General features: G+C 53.6%; 1 protein-coding gene across 1 annotated transcript in view; it reads left to right on the forward strand.

Annotated features, from left to right (window-relative positions):
• Window positions 1-11,116, forward strand: part of GARS1 (glycyl-tRNA synthetase 1) — a 13,325-nt gene extending 2,209 nt beyond the window's left edge. The window contains exons 3-17 of the mRNA XM_038755663.1: window positions 335-437; window positions 532-673; window positions 2,047-2,135; window positions 2,807-2,883; window positions 4,121-4,266; window positions 4,361-4,510; window positions 4,663-4,825; window positions 7,676-7,840; window positions 7,996-8,103; window positions 9,013-9,158; window positions 9,669-9,754; window positions 9,929-10,038; window positions 10,135-10,228; window positions 10,516-10,706; window positions 10,821-11,116. Of these exons, the coding sequence (XP_038611591.1) occupies window positions 335-437; window positions 532-673; window positions 2,047-2,135; window positions 2,807-2,883; window positions 4,121-4,266; window positions 4,361-4,510; window positions 4,663-4,825; window positions 7,676-7,840; window positions 7,996-8,103; window positions 9,013-9,158; window positions 9,669-9,754; window positions 9,929-10,038; window positions 10,135-10,228; window positions 10,516-10,706; window positions 10,821-10,946 (1,896 nt within the window). The 3' untranslated portion in view covers window positions 10,947-11,116. The remainder of the gene's footprint in view (window positions 1-334; window positions 438-531; window positions 674-2,046; window positions 2,136-2,806; window positions 2,884-4,120; window positions 4,267-4,360; window positions 4,511-4,662; window positions 4,826-7,675; window positions 7,841-7,995; window positions 8,104-9,012; window positions 9,159-9,668; window positions 9,755-9,928; window positions 10,039-10,134; window positions 10,229-10,515; window positions 10,707-10,820) is intronic.
• The last annotated feature ends 9,252 nt before the right edge of the window (window positions 11,117-20,368 follow it).

Consider the following 20,368-nt stretch of genomic DNA (forward strand, 5'->3'; position numbering starts at 1 on the left):
GGGAAGAGGTGGTGCACCCTCTTTTTGTAGCTGCTGACTTCTTGGGGGGCAGCAGTGTGCCAGGAAGGGTCATGTCCAGCCGCGGGCCTGACCAGCGGACGAAACTTGATGTAAACTAGGAGCTCCAGATGGGTGGTGGGCAGGGCCGGGTGTGGAGGCAGCCTTCTGGAGGAAGCGGGCGTTGGGCGACTTTGAGGGAGGGGAGGACTGGTAAGGGTTGGCGGGTGTCACACGGTTAGACCCTCGTGAGCGTGGGCAGCCCATCACTCCACCGCAGAGCCGGGTCCGGAAGGGGACAGAGCCCAACTTGTGGTTGTCTTTGCCCGCGGGCCAGGAGCTGGCTCTCCAGCCCCAGGATGACATCGTGGACAGGGCCAAGATGGAGGACACTCTGAAGCGGCGCTTCTTCTACGACCAGGCTTTCGCCATCTATGGAGGTGCGGCGGCTCCCGGCGAGCGGAGGGAGAGGGGTGGTGTGCTTGGTTTCTGGGGGTCACGTGGTGTGGGCCGTGTGTCTGATGTGTCTCCCAGGGGTCAGCGGCCTGTATGACTTGGGGCCGGTGGGCTGCGCACTGAAGAACAACATGATCCAACTGTGGCGGCAGCATTTCATCCAGGAGGAGCAGATCTTCGAGATCGACTGCACCGCCCTCACTCCCGAGCCCGTCCTCAAGTGAGACCTGCAGCGACAGTGGGGAGGGGAAAAGGGTGGGCGCACCAGACTGAGCACGGGGCCCCTCTCCCCCGACTCCCCTCCGGAGGTCCCGCTGGGGAGACAATCACCCCAAAAGCCAAAGGGCCCAGGAGAGCCGATAGATCATCAATCGTATTTATTGAGCGCTTACTATGTGCAGAGCATGATCAAGGAACTGATCATGTCATTAGAGAAGCAGGGTGGCCTAGTGGATATAACATGGACTTGGGAATCAGGACCTGGGTTCTAATCCCAGCTCTGCCACTCGTCTGCTGTATGACCTTGGGCAAGTCACCTAACTTCTCTGTGCTGCAGTTACCTCATCTGTAAAATAGGGATTAACACTCTGAGACATAGACTGTGTAACCCGCTTGGCGTATATCTACCCCAATGCAGTGCTGACTGTGGTACAAAGGAAGCACATGACAAGTACCTTTAAAAAAAGATGTCAGAGGACCTGGGTTCTAATCCTGCCTCTACCACACAGTACTACTACTACTAATAATGATAGTAGTAGTAATAGTATGAAACCTTTACTACGTGCCAAGCCTTGTACTAGCTGAGGCACATAGCAGATCATCAGGTCCCACATGGGGCTCACAGTCTAAGTAGGAGGGAAAACGGGTTTGAATCATTAATTTGTAAATGTGGGAACTGAGGCACAGAGAAATGGTTTTTTTTTTTTTTTTGGTTGGTTTTTTTATGTTATTTGTAAAGCACTGACTATGTGCCAGGTACTGTTTTAAGTCCCGTAGTAGATATAAGCTTATCAGATGGACACAGTCCCTGTCCCACATGGAGTTCAGTCTTATTCCCCTTTTTATAGATGAGATAACCGAGGCACAGAGAAGTTAAGTGACTTGCCCAAGGTTACACAGCAAATGGTGGAGTTTGGGTTCAAACCTAGATCCTCTAACTCCCAGGCCCAGGTCCTTTCCACTAGGCCAGGTTGCTTCATTTACCTGCCTTGAGACCTTAGGCAAGTCACTTCACTTCTCGCGGTCTCAGTATCCTCATCTGTATAAAATGGGGATTCAATACCTGTTCTCCTTCCTGGTTAGACCGTGAGCCCCTGTGCAATAGGGACTGTGTCTGATCTGATTATCTTGAATACATCCCAGTGCTTAATGTAATGCTTGGCCTATATTAAGTGCCTATCACGTACCACAACTATTACTATTATAATCTGGGGCGGGCGAGGATTGACGGGGGAGGGAGGAGGCCCAGTGGGAATGAGGGAAGGGCTTGGGAGAGGGAGGAGTCAGGCCAGGGTTCAAGTGGAGAGTGTCAGAGGATTGTGGGAGGCCCGGGGGAAACATCTCCAGCGTTTGACGCCCCACCTCTCACCCCAGGACCTCGGGCCATGTGGACAAGTTTGCCGATTTCATGGTAAAAGACATGAAAAACGGGGAGTGCTTCCGTGCTGACCACCTCCTAAAAGGTCAGTCACTCAATCGTATTTATAAGATTATATCTGTATATGTGTATATACGTTTGTATGTATTTATTACTCTATTTATTTTACTTGTACATATTTATTCTACTTATTTTATTTTGTTAATATGTTTTGTTCTCTGTCTCCCCCTTCTAGACTGTGAGCCCACTGTTGGGTAGGGACCGTCTCTATATGTTTCCAACTTGTACTTCCCAAGCGCTTAGTACAGTGCTCTGCACACAGTAAGTGCTCTATAAATACAGTTGAATGAATGAATGAATATTTATTAAGCACTTACTTGGGAAAGTAAAATATAACAATAGGACAGACACATTCTTTGTCCTCAATGAAGGTGCGAGGGAGGCAAGGAGGGAGAGCTATTGCCCACCACGGGGAATAGGAAAAGAGTGAGGGTGGCCCCAGGCAGGCCAGAATCTTTCCCCAGGATTGAGCGACTCCCAGCTGCCGTTATCCTGCTGCCTATTGGATGTTGAGGTTGTTCTGCCTGCTGCATTAAACAGCCACCAACCAAGTGTAGCTGTGGAGGGGGACTGGGCTGAGGGCCGGGTCCTGGGGACTGAAGGGCACAGCCCCCACCCTCCTGAGGTCCTGGGACAGCCAAGCTGGTGGTGGGAACACTCACAGGGCAAGCTGACCTGCCCCTTGGTCACCCACAGCTCACCTACAGAAGCTTATGTCCGATAAGAAGTGTTCAGCTGAGAAAAAAGCCGAAATGGAGAGCGTCCTAACGCAGGTGAGTGCGGCAGCCGGACGGTCTGTGGGGTGGTGGTCCTGACTCCATGCTGGGACTCTGTCTACCCCCCGTGCCAGCTCCTTAGCCTCAGTCTGCCCACTGTCCTGGCCCCTATCTGCCTGTTGCACCGCCCTCTGGGCTCTGTCCACCCGCTTGCTGGCCATGGCTCAGTCCGCCCACTATCCTGGCAGGGTTTCTGTGGGTGAAGCTGGCACTCGGGATGGAGTGGCCCTACTGAGAGCTCACCTCCTCCAGGAGGCCTTCCCAGACTGAGCCCCCTCCTTCCTCTCCCCCTCCTCCCCCTCTCCATCCCACCTACCTTACCTCCTTGCCTTCCCCACAGCACCTGTATATATGTGTACATGTTTGTACATATTTATTACTCTATTTTACTTGTACATATCTATTCTATTTATTTTATTTTGTTAATATGTTTTGTTTCGTTCTCTGTCTCCCCCTTCTAGACTGTGAGCCCACTGTTGGGTAGGGACTATCTCTATATGTTGCCAACTTGTACTTCCCAAGCGCTTAGTACAGTGCTCTGCACACAGCGCTCAATAAATATGATTGATTGGCTTTCTGCCCTGCCTGGGGGCTGAGATCTGGTAGTGCCTGGGTCGGGTGCTCAGTGAGGCCCAGCCCCAGTTCCCGGGGAACTGGGTCTACAACGGGAAGTCCAGGGGCTCAGTAGGTAGCTGTCCTTCAACCAGCAGGGGACATTGGGCATGACTCCCTGGCTCTAGGCCATGCCCATCCCCTGCCGAGGATGCTTCAACTGCTCTGTTGGGGCCTGGCCAGAGCCAGGAACTGGGATGTGGTAGTCTGGGGCCCAGGGATCTGAATCCAGCTCCCAAGGTGACCCTGAGGGTTTTCGGCTGATGGACCGTTGGATGGATGATGCATCAGTTGATGATGTCGATGGATTGTGAGACTGGGAACCAGAGCTCGGGTGCCTGAGCTCCCCAGGTGTGAGCAGTGACCAGGGTGGGCAGCTTGCGGAGATTCCCCTTGGACCCATCAGCTTCATGGGCGGCCCTTTGGGGAAGACTGGGTTGGATTCTGTGCTCAGTGAGGGTAACCAGTCAGGCTTTTAGCCCCGCCTCCAACCCTCGCACTCCTGGCCAAAGTCGGGAATGAGGGGAGAAGGGGTGGGGAGATGGCAACTGCATGGCAGCAGGCCAATGTGCCCATGCGCCACCCTCTACCCATCCACCTCTCCCTCCTTTTCTCTCTCCAGATGGACAACTACGGAAAGCAGGAGCTGACAGACCTCTTTGTCAACTACAATGTCAAGTCTCCCATCACTGGCAACGACCTGTCTCCGCCCGTGGCCTTCAACCTCATGTTCAAGACCTTCATCGGACCTGGGGGCGGCATGCCCGGGTGGGTGCCTTGACCGGGGCGAGCCAGGGAGCTGGTTGGTGGGAGTGGAGGGGAGGACCGGGAGCTGGAGCCACGGGTTCCATCTCGTCTCCAGGTACCTGCGGCCAGAGACTGCTCAGGGCATCTTCCTCAACTTCAAGCGTCTGCTGGAATTCAACCAGGGCAAACTGCCCTTTGCTGCGGCCCAGATCGGAAACTCCTTCCGCAACGAGATCTCTCCGCGCTCGGGGCTGATCCGCGTCAGGTAGAGCCCGTTGCCTCCTCCTGGCATGTCGCCGGGGCAACTTGCCCCGGTTCCTCCCGTATCCCACCCCCAGTATCCGGGGCCATGAAAGTGGGGCGGGGATGTCCATGGTGACATTCCGTGCCTTCCATCCTCTACCCTCATGTCTCTAGGGAATTCACGATGGCCGAGATCGAGCACTTTGTGGACCCAAGCGACAAGCAGCACCCCAAATTCCCCAGCGTGGCCGACCTCACTCTTTGCCTGTACTCAGCTAAGGCCCAGGTCAGCGGCCAGTCGGCACAGAGGACGCGTCTCGGAGACGCCGTGGAGCAGGTGATGTCCTGGCTGGAGGATGGATGGCGGGGCCAACTTGTGGGGATGTCAGGTTCTGGGATGCACCGTGGGAGGAAGACCCCAACAGCTGTCTGACAAAGAACCCCCTGGAAAACTTCCCCCATTGGGTGGCTTGTGACCTGCCCCTCCCAGGCCTTCTCCGCTTAAGCCTGTAACCCCTCTGGTCCCCACTTTGCCAGTGCTGGGTGCCGGGGGCCGGACCCAGGCCAGCAGAAGCAGCATGGTATAGTAGATAGAGCCCAGGCCTGGGAGTCAGAAGGTTGTGGGTTCTAATCCCAGCTCCACCACTTGTCTGCTGTGTGATATTGGGCAAGTCACTTCACTTCTCTGGGCCTCAGTTATCTGTGAAATGAGGATCAAGACTGTGAGCGCCACATGGGACAGGGACTGTGTCCAACTTGATTTGCTTGGATTCACCCCAGTGTTTAGTACAGCGCCTGGCACATAGTAAGTGACACATAGATCCGCCCTTTCCATCCACACCACTACTTTACTGGTTCAATCTTTCATCCTATCCCAACTGGATTACTGCATCAGCTTCCTCTCTGATCTCCCATCCTTCTGTCTCTCCCGACTTCAGTCTATACTTCACTCTGCTGCCTGGATTATCTCTGTGCAGAAACGCTCTGGGCCTGTTACTCCCCTCCTCAAAAATCTCCAGTGGCTGCCTGTCAGCCTACGAATCAAACAAAAACTCCTCACTCTCGGCTTCAAGGCCCCCTCCTACTTCACCTCCCTTCTCTCCTACAGCCCAGCCCACACAATCCGCTCCCCTGCCTGTAACCTCCTCACTGTGCCTTGTTCTCGCCTGTCCCATCATCGACCCCCGGCCCACGTCCTTCCCCGGGCCAGGAATGCCCTCCCTCCACACATCTTCCAAGTTAGCTCCCTTCCTCCCTTGAAAGCCCTACTGAGAGCTCACCTCCTCCAGGAGGCCTTCCCAGACTGAGCCCCCTTTTTCCTCTCCTCCCCCCTTCCCCCCCCGCCCTACCTCCTTCCCCTCCTCACAGCACTTGTATATATTTGTACAGATTTATTACTCTATTTTACTTGTACATATTTAGTATTCTATTTATTTTGTTACTGATGTGCATATAGCTTTAATTCTGTTTGTTCTGACAATTTTGACACCTGTCTACATGTTTTGTTTTGTCATCTGTCTCCCCCTTCTAGACTGTGAGCCCATTGCTGGGTAGGGCCCGGCTCTACATGATGCCAACTTGTACTTCCCAAGCGCTTAGTACACTGCTTTGCACACAGTAAGCGCTCAATAAAAACGAATGAATGATTGAATGAAGTGCTTAACAAATACCATCATTATTATTATTAGGGCACAGAGCCAAACAAAGACACCTACTGCCCATACTAGGGGAAACAGCATTGTCCATTGGGCTTAGCCCATGTGGTCCCGGAGGACTCGGAGTGTGGGCCTTTATTCCCACTTCCAGAGCTGTTCTGCCTTGGGCCTTGGTGCTTATGCAATCCCTGGTGGGATGAGGGTGAGATCTAGGACCATTCTATGGCCCGAGAATCCATTTCCTGGGCACTGTGGTCCAAACCTGGACCTTATTAAAAATAATAATAATAGTAGTAGTAGTAGTAATAATAATAATGGTATTTGTTAATCAATCAATCAATCGTATTTATTGAGCGCTTACTATGTGCAGAGCACTGTACTAAGCGCTTGGGAAGTACAAATTGGCATCACATAGAGACAGTCCCTACCCAACAGTGGGCTCACAGTCTAAAAGGGGGGAGACAGAGAACAGAACCAAACATACCAACAAAATAAAATAAGTAGGGTAGAAATGTACAAGTAAAATAAATAAATAAATAGAGCAATAAGTATGTACAACCATATATACATATATACAGGTGCTGTGGGGAAGGGAAGGAGGTAAGACGGGGGGATGGAGAGGGGGACGAGGGGGAGAGGAAAGAAGGGGCTCAGTCTGGGAAGGCCTCCTGGAGGAGGTGAGCTCTCAGCAGGGCCTTGAAGGGAGGAAGAGAACTAGCTTGGCGGATGGGCAGAGGGAGGGCATTCCAGGCCCAGGGGATGACGTGGGCCGGGGGTCGATGGTGGGACAGGCGAGAGCGAGGTACAGTGAGGAGATTAGCGGTGGAGGAGCGGAGGGTGCGGGCTGGGCAGTAGAAGGAGAGAAGGGAGGTGAGGTAGGAGGGGGTGAGGTGATGGACAGCCTTGAAGCCCAGGGTGAGGAGTTTCTGCCTGATGCGCAGATTGATCGGTAGCCATTGGAGGTTTTTGAGGAGGGGACCAATATGTCCAGAACGTTTCTGGACAAAGATAATCCGGGCAGCAGCATGAAGTATGGATTGAAGTGGAGAGAGACACGAGGATGGGAGATCAGAGAGAAGGCTGGTACAGTAGTCCAGACGGGATAGGATGAGAGCTTGAATGAGCAGGGTAGCGGTTTGGATGGAGAGGAAAGGGCGGATCTTGGCAATGTTGCGGAGCTGAGACCGGTTAAGCATTTGCTATGTGCCAGGCATTGTACTAAGGGTAGGCACAAGCTAGTCAGGTTGTCCTTGTCACACATGGGGCTTACAGTTTAATACCCATTTTACAAATGAGGTAACTGAGGTGCAGAGACATTAAATGACTTGCCCAAGGTCACACAGCAGACAAGTGCTGGAGCCGGGACTAGAACCCAGGACCTTCTGACTTCCAGGCCTGGTCTCTATCACTGGGCCATGCTGTTTCTCCCAAGTGCCTTGGCAATGGTACTCTGTGGGAGCAATGATGGTCACGGGGTGGTCGTGAGGCTCACCACAGTGGCAGAGGGAATAGACTGCCCACCTCCCTTCCAGGGCGTCATCAACAACTCCGTGCTGGGCTACTTCCTGGGTCGGATCTACCTATACCTGACAACGGTGGGCATCTCCGCCGACAAACTGCGCTTCCGGCAGCACATGGACAACGAGATGGCGCACTATGCCTGCGACTGCTGGGACGCCGAAGCCAAGACCTCCTACGTAAGCAGCCAGTGGCGGGGCCAGTGCCCAGCCTCCAGGGGCCACAGCTGGCTGGAATCCTGGCAGGGTGGGGGCCAGGGCACCGACCTAGCCGTTTGGGGGCAGGGGGTCTTTCAGGGAGGGACCCACCTGCAGCATCAGCCATTGTCTTTCAGGGCTGGATCGAGATCGTTGGCTGTGCCGACCGCTCCTGCTATGACCTCACTTGCCATGCCCAGGCCACCAAAGTCCCGCTGGTGGCTGAGAAGCCCCTCAAAGAACCTATATCCTTTCCCATCCACCCTGCCTGGCCCCTCGCCGCACCAGACGCTCGGCTTGGGGTTGGGGGCCTGAGCTCAGCCCTTGGTCCCTGCCCCCTGCTAGAGACTCCATTCTAGTGAACCAGACTGGTGCTCCTCCATTTGCTTTCTCCCCAGGCCCCTTGCCCCACCCCCAATAAAGATTGTAGGTACCTCTGAGTGTCTCCCTGGGGGCCTGGGACCAGATGGTCCCACAGGCTGTAGGGAAACAGGACTTTCCCCAACCACAGGATAGAGCAGGAAACTCCCAAGAGGAACCAGACTCTTGTTCATTCATTCATTCAGTTGTATTTATTGAGTTTCTACTGTGTGCAGAACACTGTACTAAGCACCAGGGAGAGTACAGTATAAAAATATATGACAATTATAGGGCACAGGCCAGGGAATCAGGAGGTCATGAGTTCTAATCCTAGCACTACCACTTCTCAGTGTGACCTTGGGCAAGAGACTTACCTTCTTTATACCTCAGTTACCCCATCTGTAAAATGGGGAGCAATACGGTGAGCTCCACGTGGGACAGGGACTGTCTAACCTGATTTGCTTATATCCTCCCCAGTGCTTATTACAGTGGCTGGCACATAGTAAGTGTTTAACAAATACCGTAATAATGACAATTTTTATCATTAATAATAACCACAAACAGGCATATTCCCTGCCTACAATGAGTGTACAGTCTAATGAGACTGGTAAAGCAGAGGGGCATCGACCTGGGCCCTGTCTGAGGCGAGGCTGGTGGCCCCTTCCCCAGGGTCACCAGCCTCACCTCAGGGCTCTCCCCCAGCTGAGTCGCCGGGTTCCGGCCAGGCTCAGCCACAGCTTGGCTCAGGGATGGAGGGCAGCAACCCTGGTCTGGGCTTCCTTAATGACAAGCACAGAACGGTCAATGTGGTCCAATTCGAACCCAACAAGGGGGCCATCGGCAAAGCCTACAAGAAGGATGCCAAGCTGGTGCTGGATCACTTGGCCGCCTGTGATGAGCACCGCGTGGCCCAGTTAGAGGCCCTGCTCACCAATGAGGGGTAAGGAGCCCACAGGGATCCATGGCAGACTTGAGCGAGGGAGGCTGAGGCTGGGAAGGGGGGCAGGGGGCCGCGGCTTTGGCTACATTTCGTCCTGCTGTCCCTGCAGCCTCGGTCTCCTCTCCTGCTCTGATGTCTGCAAAGAGGGGAAGGAGAAGCTGGGGATGGGGAGCATGCTGACAATGTGCCGGCCAAGTGTTGCACCTGCCAATCATGGGGATGCAGCATGGCATAGTGGGCAGAGCATGGGCCTGGGAGCCAGCAGGACCTGAGTTCTAATCCCACCTCTAACACGTCTGCTGTGTAATCTTGGCCAAGTCACTTCTCTGGGCCTCAGTTACCTCATCTGTAAAAAAAAAAAAATGGGGATTAAGAGTGTGAGCCCAATGTGGGACAAGGACTGTTTCCAAATTAACTTGTATCTACCCCAGTGCTTAGAATAGTGCTTTGCACATAGTTAACATTTAAAAAGTACCATAATTATTATTACGTGGGACTGTGCCGGCACAGGGACTTCACCATCGAGACGGAGGGGAGGGCGTTCCAGGTCACCAGGGACATGGTTGGAGTAAAGCGGTTCCAGAAAACCCTGCACGGTGAGGGGGTCCCCCAGACACCAGTGTCGGGTAGCTGGGGGCCCGAAATTGTTTTGGGGATGGTCAGGCATTCCATTTCCTTTGCACAGACCTTTCCCCCTGGGGGGCGTAGAAGTGGTGGGTCTGCGATCGGGGAAGACAGGTCAGTAACCGGGTGTCCCGCCTGTCCCACAGTGGAGGAGATTGTCCCGAGCGTGATCGAACCATCCTTTGGTCTGGGCCGGATCCTGTACACTGTGCTCGAGCACACGTTCCACATCCGGCAGGGGGATGAGCAACGCACGGTAGGTGGCTCCCGCCGCATCCTGTTCTCCAACCTCCTGGGACACGAGTGACCCCTAACTGGGCCGTGGGGCCTCTCCCCCTTTCCATCTGTCTAGTTCTTCAGCTTCCCGGCGGCCGTTGCCCCGTTCAAGTGCTCCGTGCTACCTCTGAGCCAGAACCAGGAGTTTATGCCTTTCGTCAAGGAGCTCTGTGAGTCCTCGGGCATCATACTTCCCTGGGGGACGGTCGGGGGGCATATCCATATCTTGCCACTCACAGCGGTCATGGGTGAACCCAGCAGAATCCTCCCCCACCCCACACTGACTCTCGGGCACATTGGGTCAGTCGATGACTGTGGCTCCCTTGGCTAGTTTCTTGCCCTCCTCCCCAGGGGACACGAGGGAAGGACGGAGGGAACAAGTGGGAGCGTGGCTGGGAAGGGGCTGGGAGGGTGGCAAGGTCGGAAAGAGCCGTGATTGTGCTGCCCAATCCCCCAGCTGCGGCCCTGACACGCTGTGGAGTCTCCCACAAGGTGGACGACTCATCGGGGTCCATCGGCCGGCGCTACGCGCGGACGGATGAGATCGGGGTGGCCTTTGGGATTACCATCGACTTCGACACCGTCAACAGGGAGCCGCACACAGCTACGCTGCGAGACCGTGACTCCATGCGGCAAGTGCGAGCCCAGGTAGGCCTTAGAGGTTGCCGGATGAAGCGAAGCCATGGGAAGGGGAGTCCGAATCAGTGTCGGGCAGCAACGTGTGCCCACACTGATGCTGGCATCCCTCTCCTCCGTACTCAGGTATCTGAGCTCCCTGATGTGGTCCGGGACCTGGCCAGCGGCCGGCTGGCCTGGGCTGATGTGGAAGCACGCTACCCCGTCTTCGAGGGGCAGGAAACCAGCAAGAAGGAGGTGCTGGAGGAGTGAGAGGTCTCAGCCCCTCATCGTGGACACAAATTAACTTGGACCGCACCCCCAGGACGGTCGGTGGCATGGTGCCACCTGCGGTCAGACCCTTGCCTGTTGCCTGACCACCCACTCCGGCCCTGAGAGGCCACGGGAGGGGCGTACTGAATAAAGAAGCCCTGTCCCTAAGACACTGCCGCAGTCTCCCCACCTGGATGTACGGGGAACTCCAGGGGTCCGGCCTGCCGGGGGTGGAGGGCAGCAGTGCCAACCAAGGGCAAGGATGGGTCACAGCTGCACGGGAGAGGCCAGCGCTTGTTTGGCCACCAAAGGTGGAGGCTGGGTCACTCCCCACCCTGGCCCCAGAGTGGCATTCATGGCCATGAAGCAGACACCAAGGAGGCACACCTTAGTTGCCCAAGTCCTCCTTAAAGGCATTTCACCCTTTTTTTTCCCCCACTTGACTGCCAGGGGACACGGAGACTCCCATGTCTCCAATCACCTTGTGGGCCTTGGAGCAGCGAGGGTGGCCAGGATTGACAAGCACTACCTTTTTACAGAATGGAGACATGAGCTGCGTTAAGAGGGTCAGATGAAGCCATCAGGGCTGGTATGGGGTAGGCAGCCAGGTATGTTGAATGGTCTGTTTGAGGCAGTGGCCTGCATGGAAGAGCTTAGATATCAGAGGAACTGGGTTCTAATCACCATACCTACCCCCTGCCTGTTGTCTGACCTTAAGCAATTCACTTCATTAGGCCTCAGTTTCCTCATCTCTAAAACGGATAAAATGCCTTTACACCACTCCTCCCTTCTCCTTGTGGCAAGGACTGTAAACAACCTAATTTTTCTACTCATGCAGAGTGTTTAAAAACCACAATTATCATGAAAGGGAAAGTTGTAGATGGGAGAGGAGAGGGTCAGGGGTTGGGGTGGTGGTCTTCCCTTCATTCCAGCACACATTTCTTCCCTATCTCTGGCTTCTCCATGGGGTAATACTCAGAATGGCTGCTTAGAACAGACAAGGTCTGGCTTAGACAGCCCCAACTCCCTTACCCACCTCATTTCCTGGGAGGGAGGGAGGGAGGGCAGAGACTCTATTCCCCTGAAACTGGAAGCTGTCCTTCAGCAAAGCTAATAATGGTGGCCTCTAAGCACTTCCTGTGGGCCAAACACTAGCTGCATAAAGTTGGACACAATACCTGTCCCACAAGGGGCTCACAGGTAAAAGGAGGACAGGTATTATATACCCACTCTACAAATGAGGAAAGGGAAGCCCAAATTGAAATGACTTGCCCTGTGTTATGCAGCAGGTAAGTCATGGAGGTGTAATTAGAACTAAGGGCCTCAGGGAAACTCCAATCTTGGGATGGTGGCTGTTCTCGAGGCACTCAGTGAGTTGTTGGAGACCAAATAAGCCTATCCCAGCATCAGGCCGAGGTGTTGCATGAAATCCACTTATTTAACCCAGTAGTGGAGATGTGATGGGCCCAGGAAATGGATTATGTGAAGGTGTCACTTCCCACCCATAGCAAGATGAACTGGGCTTGGGTGTGGGGCAGTTTATGGGGCAAACACCATCTCTCATTCTTCCTGGCCCTAATTGGGTGTTGAAAGCAGGCTGTAGGAATGAAATGTGTTCATTCACCACGGACTTCATCTTCCCCCAAACTGTTGGATGTGGGGGTGCATAGCCTCAGCTTGCCCTCAAGGCCAAAGTTGGGGTCCTGGGATATGACCCATCCCAATTTAAGCCAGCCCACTACCCAAGGCAGCACTAACCCTTTCCCTTGACCCTGAGCAAGCCCACACCACCTCCTTCACAGGTGGGCCTAACCTTATCATCACAATACTTGAGCACTTAGTATGGTCCTGGCACTGTGCTAAACATAGGAGATTATACCAGAGAAGCAGACCAGCCTAGAGAGTAAAGCACAGGCCTGGCAGAAAGGCCTGGGTTCTAATCCTGACTCTGCCACTTGTCTACTATGGGGCCTTCTGCAAGTCCCTTAACTTCTCTGTGCCTCAGTTACCTCAGCTGTAAAATGGTGATTAGGACTGTCCCACATGAGACTCAGGGACTGATTAACTTGTATCTATCCCCTTGCTCAGTACAGTACTTGGCATGTAGCAAGTCCTAACAAGCACCATTTAAAACAAACAAAACAAAAAAACCCTGGGTGGATAGTCTCTTTTCTCCATGGCATTCACAGCCTGAAGGAGAAGCAGTATTGAATTAAGGCAGAACTTAAAACCCATCTCCTCTGACCTTTGTGCTCTTTCCACCAAGTCATGCTGAATGCCTATCAGCTGGGAGTCGTAAGCCAAAGGACAGGGGAAAGGGGAGACAGTGAGGGAAAAGGGTGCAGAGGAGGGTTTGCCAGGGAGTAAGGAAGGAGAGGAGGAAGATGGCAGCACATGGGAAAAGGGGAAGGAATTCAAGAAAAGGCAGTGCTGGCATGGGGTGGAAAAATGATGAAAGGAGGGGAGGAAGAGGGAGGCTGGGGGGTGAAAGCCATTGCCTCAGGACAGGAGCTGCAGCATTATTAGTCCAACCTCCCTGCTCCCTCTGATTTCATCCTCCACAGATAGTGCCTACCCCCATCCCTTCACAGTGCTTTTGGGAATAGTTGTCATGGTCACACCTTGCCTCTCTGCATCTTAAGGCCCATCCAAGCCAGTCTCTGGGGAGGACACAGCAGGCAAGGGATCACTCATCAACAGCCCTGTTCCCCTAACCCAACTTGTGCCCACGAGACCATCCTTGAAACCGATAAAGCCTGCTTACACCCCCACCACCCACCCATGCTTCCTGCAAGCCCCTCCTCCCTGGCTCCTCCCCTCTCCTCCACCCCTAACTCCAGCTGTCTGACCCAACAAAGGTTAAGCAGCATGGCCTACTCGATAGAGGACAGCCCTGGTAGTGGGACCACCTGGGTTCTAATCCTCAACTGTGTGACCTTAGGCCAGTCACTTAACTTCTCCATGCCTCAATTACCTCTTCTGTAAAATGAAGACTAAGACTATGAGCCCCAAGTGGGACATAGACTGGATCCAATCTGATGAGCTTTTATCTACCTCAGGGCTTAGTACTATGCTTAGAATATACGAAGCCCTAAAATAAAGAAAAAGGGGCAGGTAGGTCCTAGTACTTCCCTCAAGCTAGATCTCTGTAGGTCCTGGCCTGAGCAGGCTTGGACTCCTCCCTCCACAGGGCCTCCATCCCTCTCTTCACCCCACAGGACCAAGCAGCACACTGAGGTTGGGGGAAGATGAACATTTTTATTCCACATGCAAAATCGTTCACAAACATAAAGACCAGTTGGGCTCCAGCCCACAAGAAAAGCAAAGGGGTGAAAGGAGAGAGGAGGCAGCTGCCAGCAAACAAGACTGTTTCCTTTGGGGGCAACACTGCTGGGGACAGTGGCCGCTCAGACCTTTGTCCGTTTATTATTTCCCACCAGCCTGCTCCTCCAGGAGGGATTGTGGGTGTGTGTGCACTCACACTTAAGGCACTCACACTGCTCTTGCTACTTGTCTCCCACCCCTGGAGCTCCTGTCTGAGGTAGGAGGGGTCTGCAGTGAGGGGCTGGGGTTGAACAGGGGGCTCTGCAGAATGGACAAGTGGGGGAGGTTTGGCCTCTCTATAGAATGAAGGGCCCCAGGCCACACCACACCCCACTGCCAGGTCAGGAAGAGGCAAAGCTCCTGCCCAGAGCCCCTGCCCCAGGCTCCAGAACCATACACTACTCAGAGGGAGCCCCCTCCTCACAAGCTGCCCACCTAGCCCCAAATGCACACATACACACACACACACCCCTCTCTCTCTCTCCAGAAGGAGCCAGCCCAAACCCATAATCACAGTTTCAGAGAATGGCAGTGTTGGAGGTCAAAAGAAACAGTCATGTTGGGGAGAGGAAGAGGAGAGGGTGCAGGCATTGCAGGACATGGGGGGTGGGAAGGTGCGCAGGCTGAGTCCAAGGCCCCAGGCCCTCAACACACAAGCTGGAACCAGCCCAATGGTTGTGTAGTTAGTCCAAGGCTCCGAAGGGTCCATCTGCTCCTTGCTGTCCACGCTTGAGCTGTGATGCAGTTGTCCATGCTGCTTCCCTGTAGACATTCAATCTTATTTATTGATCACTTACTAGATGCAGAGCACAGTACTAAGCACATTAGACTACAACAGCAACCATATTCCTTGCCCACAACAAGCTTACAATTTACACAGGGAGAAACACACATCAATACAAATAAATAGGTTACAGATATATACACAAGTGCTGTGGAACTAGGAAGGGGGAAGAACAAAATAAGCAAGGCAGAGTAATGTAGAAGAGAGTGGAAAAAGAAGAAAGGGGGGCTTAGCCTGGGAAGGCCTCTTGGAGGACATGTGCCTTCAACAAGGCTTTTTTGGGGGGTGGTAATTGTCGGATTTGAGAAGGGAGAGTGTTGCAAGACAGGGGCAGGACATGGACTAGGGGTTAGTGGTGTGATACATGAGATTAAGGCACAGTGAGAAGCTTAGCATTGGAGGGGCAAAGTGTGTGGGCTGGGTTGTAGGAGAGTAGCGAGGTGAGGTAGAAGGGGCAAGGTGGGGGGGTGCTTTAAAGCCAATAGTGAGAAGTTAATGTTTCATGTGGAGGTGGATGGGCTGCTACTGGAGTTTTTTTGAGGAGCAGGGTTGTATGTCCTGAACGTTTTTGTAGAAAAATGATTTGGGCAGGAGAGTGAAATATGGACTGGAGTGGGGAGAGACAGGAGGCTGAGAGGTCAGCAAGGAGGCTGACGCAGCAATCCAGGCAGGATAGGATGAGTGATTGTATTAACATGGTAGCAGTAAAATGGAGAGGAAGGGGTGGATTTTAATGATATTGAAGGTGGGATGGGACAGTCTTTAATGATGGATTGAATATGTGGGTTGAATGAGAGACTAGGAGGCTTAGAGACCCCCAGTCCCTCCCTCTCCCCTGCATCCATCTCAGACTGAGCAGCCTCCTTTTGGTTTAATGGGGACAAGGAAAAGGGTGTTTATGACAGAGTCCCTCCCCTTCCTCCCCCCACCGAGGGGGGTTCAATACACCCACCGTTGTCAAGTGCTCTCTTCTGGATTTAGGTGTAGGAAGGACCTGCGCTGATCTGGAGAGGTGGAGCTGGTCCGGAGCCTGGACACGGGGGGGGGCCATCGGGAACCGCAGCATGGTCGAGTGGGTAGAGCATGGGCCCGGGAGTCAGAAGGACCTGGGTTCTAATCTTGGTTCCATCACTTTTCTGTTGGGTGACCTTGGACGTCACTTCACTTTTCTGGTCCTCAGTTACCCCAACTGTAACATGGGAATTAAGAGTAAGAGCCCCATGTGGGGCATGAACTGAGGCCAAACTGATAAGCTTCTATGTACCCTAGTGTTTAGAACAGTGCTTGACACATAGAATGCACTTAAAGAAAAAAAACTCACCCAAAACAAAAAAAACTTTCACCCTCCTCTGCCCGAGACAGTTTCCTGAGACCAACGACACCTACCCCCACTCCCCAGCAGCAGCTGTAACCATTTCATTAATGGCTCATTACCCAAGTTAAATAGGTTACCCCCTACACACACACACACACACACACACACACACACACTGCTTCCCCACCCTCCCAACCCCCCTATAGGGCCACTCAAAACCGGTGATATGAGACAGAACAAGCAGAACTGAAGGCCAGAGACATGGACACACAAATGGCAGCTGCATTCATACACCCTGCAGGGGGGCTCCCAGCAACCCTCTCCTCTCCCCAGAGCACCTCACCTGTGAGTGTTCCTCCGGGGTGGTGGTCGCTGATCTTCGTCTTCTGCCCACCCATTAGAGCCCAGCCGCCCTAGTGCCCAGTTACATGCCCAGGCCAGTGCCTTCTCTTTTAGGGTGCCCACGTCTTACAGACCTACCTGCACAAGGGCAACAGCATTCCTGCTAGCAGAGAACAGCCACGAGCCATGGCGGGAGATGGATAGTGGTTAAGGACAATGTCCACCTGCCCTTGGGGGATGACAGTCCGACAGGCCACGGGGCCCCCCCGGACACCATGAGCTCTGCAGCCCTCCCACCAACCTTGGCCCTCCAGCGTGCTTCTCTGCTGGTTGGATTGGCACCTTTCTGCCCTCCGAAGGGCTCCCTGATTCAGACTAACGATGCAGGGGCAGAAGCCCCACCCTCAGGAGACGCTCCCAGGTGGACCATGGTTCCGAACCTGCCCTCGGGCACTCTGTCTTAGACCCAAGGTCCCTAACCTCAGGGTGCTCAGGCCGACACCCAGCCCTAATGACCTTGCCCCCCAAGGGGCTCACAGGCTGAGATGGCGGCACGGATAGTGGGACCTCGGCCCCTCTCTGGTCAGACTCAGACGCACGGACACTGGGACCCTGCCCTCACGGGGGGCTCACACACCCCCACGGACATGGCGGCGCTACCCTCTGTGATCACCACTACAGACAGACGCCCGGACACGGACCCTAACCCCGGGGACAGCCGGATCATAGGCTCAGACAGACTTAAGGACACAGTAACGCTGCCATCTGTGGTCACCGCTTTAGACCGACGCACCGACACAGTGACCCTGCCTCCATTGGGGGCTCACAAGCTCAGATGCATGGACACGGTGGCCCTGTCCTCCGCAGTCACCGATTCAGGCAGATGCAAGGACACTGACTCTGCCCCCCAAGGGGGACACACGGGCTGAAACAGACGCACGGACACGGCCGAAACTCAGGCCCAGCATGTGTTGAAAGCGAGTTGGGAACACATGACTGGTTGTGGTTTCCCACCCTTCATTTACCAACTGCGCTGCTCTCTCTCGATACAGCGCGAAAAGCGCGGCATCAGCCCTAACCTTGGCCACGCCGGGAACTCAGGGGGACAGTCGGGGGTCGGGGACACGGCTCTGCCCAGCGAGGAGGGCGAACTGGATCCCTCAACTCAGTTTCTAAAGCGAGGGTGTGACAGTTGGTTAGACCAGATATTATTTCGCGGTGCCAGTAAAATTAACGCGGAGCATAGGATCGGACAAGTGACGGGTAACTTCCCATTCAAGATATGAGAGCTTCCTGGGTGCTGAGCACAGTCCTAGATGTTGAGGGGAAAAACACCACAATAAACACAATCCCTGCCCACACGGAATTTATAATTTAGTCCTTCATAAACTGTTAACCGCTGGTACCGGTGACTTCTGTGTCCTTCCCCGTGTACTGTCCCGACACACACCAGCCCGACGAGCAGAGACAGGGCAAATAATAATAATAATAATGGCATTTGTTAAGTGCTTACTCTGTGCCATACACTGTTCTAAGCGCCGAGGTAGATACAAGGTTATCAGGTTGTCCCACGTGGGGCTCACAGTCTTAATCCCCATTTTACAGATGAGGTAACAGGCACAGAGGAGTTAGGTGACTTGCCCAAAGTCACACAGCTGACAAGTGGGAGAGCCGGAATTCATTCAATCGTATTTGAGCACTTACTGTGTGCAGAGCACTGTACTAAGCACTTGGGAAGTACAAGTTGGCAACATATAGAGACAGTCCCTACCCAACCGTGGGCTCACAGTTTAGAAGGGGGAGACAGACAACAAAACATATTAACAAAATAAAATACAATAGTAAATACGTACTAGTAAAATAAATTTAAACCCACGACCTCTGATTCCCAAGCCCTTGTTCTTTCCATTAAGCCACGCTGCTTCTCAAGACAGACATCGGGATCCTCCTCGACTCAGAGGCACCACAGACTTGTAAGTACCTAGAAAGGAGGTGGGCATATCATTGATTCACTCGTATTTTTTGAGTACAGAACACAATAATAATGACATTTTAAGTGCTTACTCTATGGCAGGCACTAAGCGTATAGAGGGGTGCATACAAGCAAATTAATTGAACACAGTCCCTGTCCCACTTGGAACTCACAGTTTCAATCCCCATTTTACAGACGAAGTACCTGAGGCACAGTGAAGTGACTTGCCCAAGGTCACACAGCAAACACATGGTGGAACTGGATTAGAACCCATGTCCTTCTGACTCCCAAATCCATGCTCTATCCACTGTATGTACTGAGCACTTGGGAAAGTATAATAAAACAATAGACACAATCCCTGCCTACGAAGAGTTGACAGTCTCGAGGAGTGGGGGTAGATGGGACCCCAGCCCCGTTAGAAATACGAAACGTCTGCGCGGTTTTTATTTTTCCTTGCTTGGATCTCGCTTCCGGACCTCTTTCTGACGGCGTTGCGGTGGGGGCGGGCCTAGCCCACCTACAGCCACAGGCTCCTAGCCTGCAACCCGGCCGGGGGTTCGGTACCCCAGGACCGCCCAACACATTTCCTCCATTTTGTTGGGCTTCGGGATCCCCCAACTTGCTCTGTCCCAAAACAGCCGGAGTGTGTGGCATTCTTTCCTCTTCACATTCTTTTCTCTTCACTGTGTCATCCTGTATAGCTAGGCGGAGGAGTGCACAACTGCACTACTGCTGACACACAGACACATACATGTAACACCCCCGTGACCATACACACATACATACACACAAATATAGTGAGCATGCGCACCATCCCGGAGATCTCCTTCATGCCGTAAGTCCTCGTAAGTCAAGCGTCTTCTGTCTTCCCCAAAGAGCTGGCCAGCGTCAATGACCCTAAGCCCACTCAACCCAGTATAGACACTCCCCAAGTTTAAGCCCATCCTGTCACAGCCCTTCCCCCCCCCCCCCCGCCCCCAAACCAGCAGGTCAGGTCACCTCACCACCCACTCCACAGACTCTGCCCCAGCCCCAATGACCCCCAAACCAACATCTAAAATTGACAGTGCAAACATTAAATCGACAATGGCACATTGATTCCCCAATCCCACACCCACCCGAGACCCCACATTAACAATACTGTCAAATTTCCACATAAATTCCTCAGCCCCACATTTGAACAAAATACCCCAAGTTGCCTCGGACATATCAATAAACTTAACCCCAGTCCCTCCCAACCACCGAGTCCCTCACCCCAACAGTCACCCCTCTTAGCCCTAGCCCACTCCCAACTCCACAACCCCACCAGCATCATCAAAATACAATAATACAGTAGCAACCATAAAAAAAGAAAAAGAAAACCAGGGGGAGGCGCCCAAAAAGGTCTCCAGCCCCCACTGACCTGGGCCCACGGGGCCTCGCTCTGTCTCCTCTCCCTAATTCTGCAGCCCCACCCAGGAGCCTAATATAGGGATGGGGCGGGCGCCTCGAGGGCGTAATTAGGGACACCTGGGGGCGGCTGGGCCTCAGGGCTCGGGGGAAGGGCTTGCAGGTGTGTATGCGGGGGAGGTGGAGCGGGGCGGCTGCCCGGATCCAACTCCTACTACAACTTTCAGGGGCTTGCATGGCTCAATCAATCGGGGGTATATATTGAGCGCTTACTGTGTGCAGAGCATTCATTAATT

The sequence above is a fragment of the Tachyglossus aculeatus genome, chromosome 13 (genome assembly GCF_015852505.1).
Source record: "Tachyglossus aculeatus isolate mTacAcu1 chromosome 13, mTacAcu1.pri, whole genome shotgun sequence".
NCBI classification, from domain to species: domain Eukaryota; kingdom Metazoa; phylum Chordata; class Mammalia; order Monotremata; family Tachyglossidae; genus Tachyglossus; species Tachyglossus aculeatus.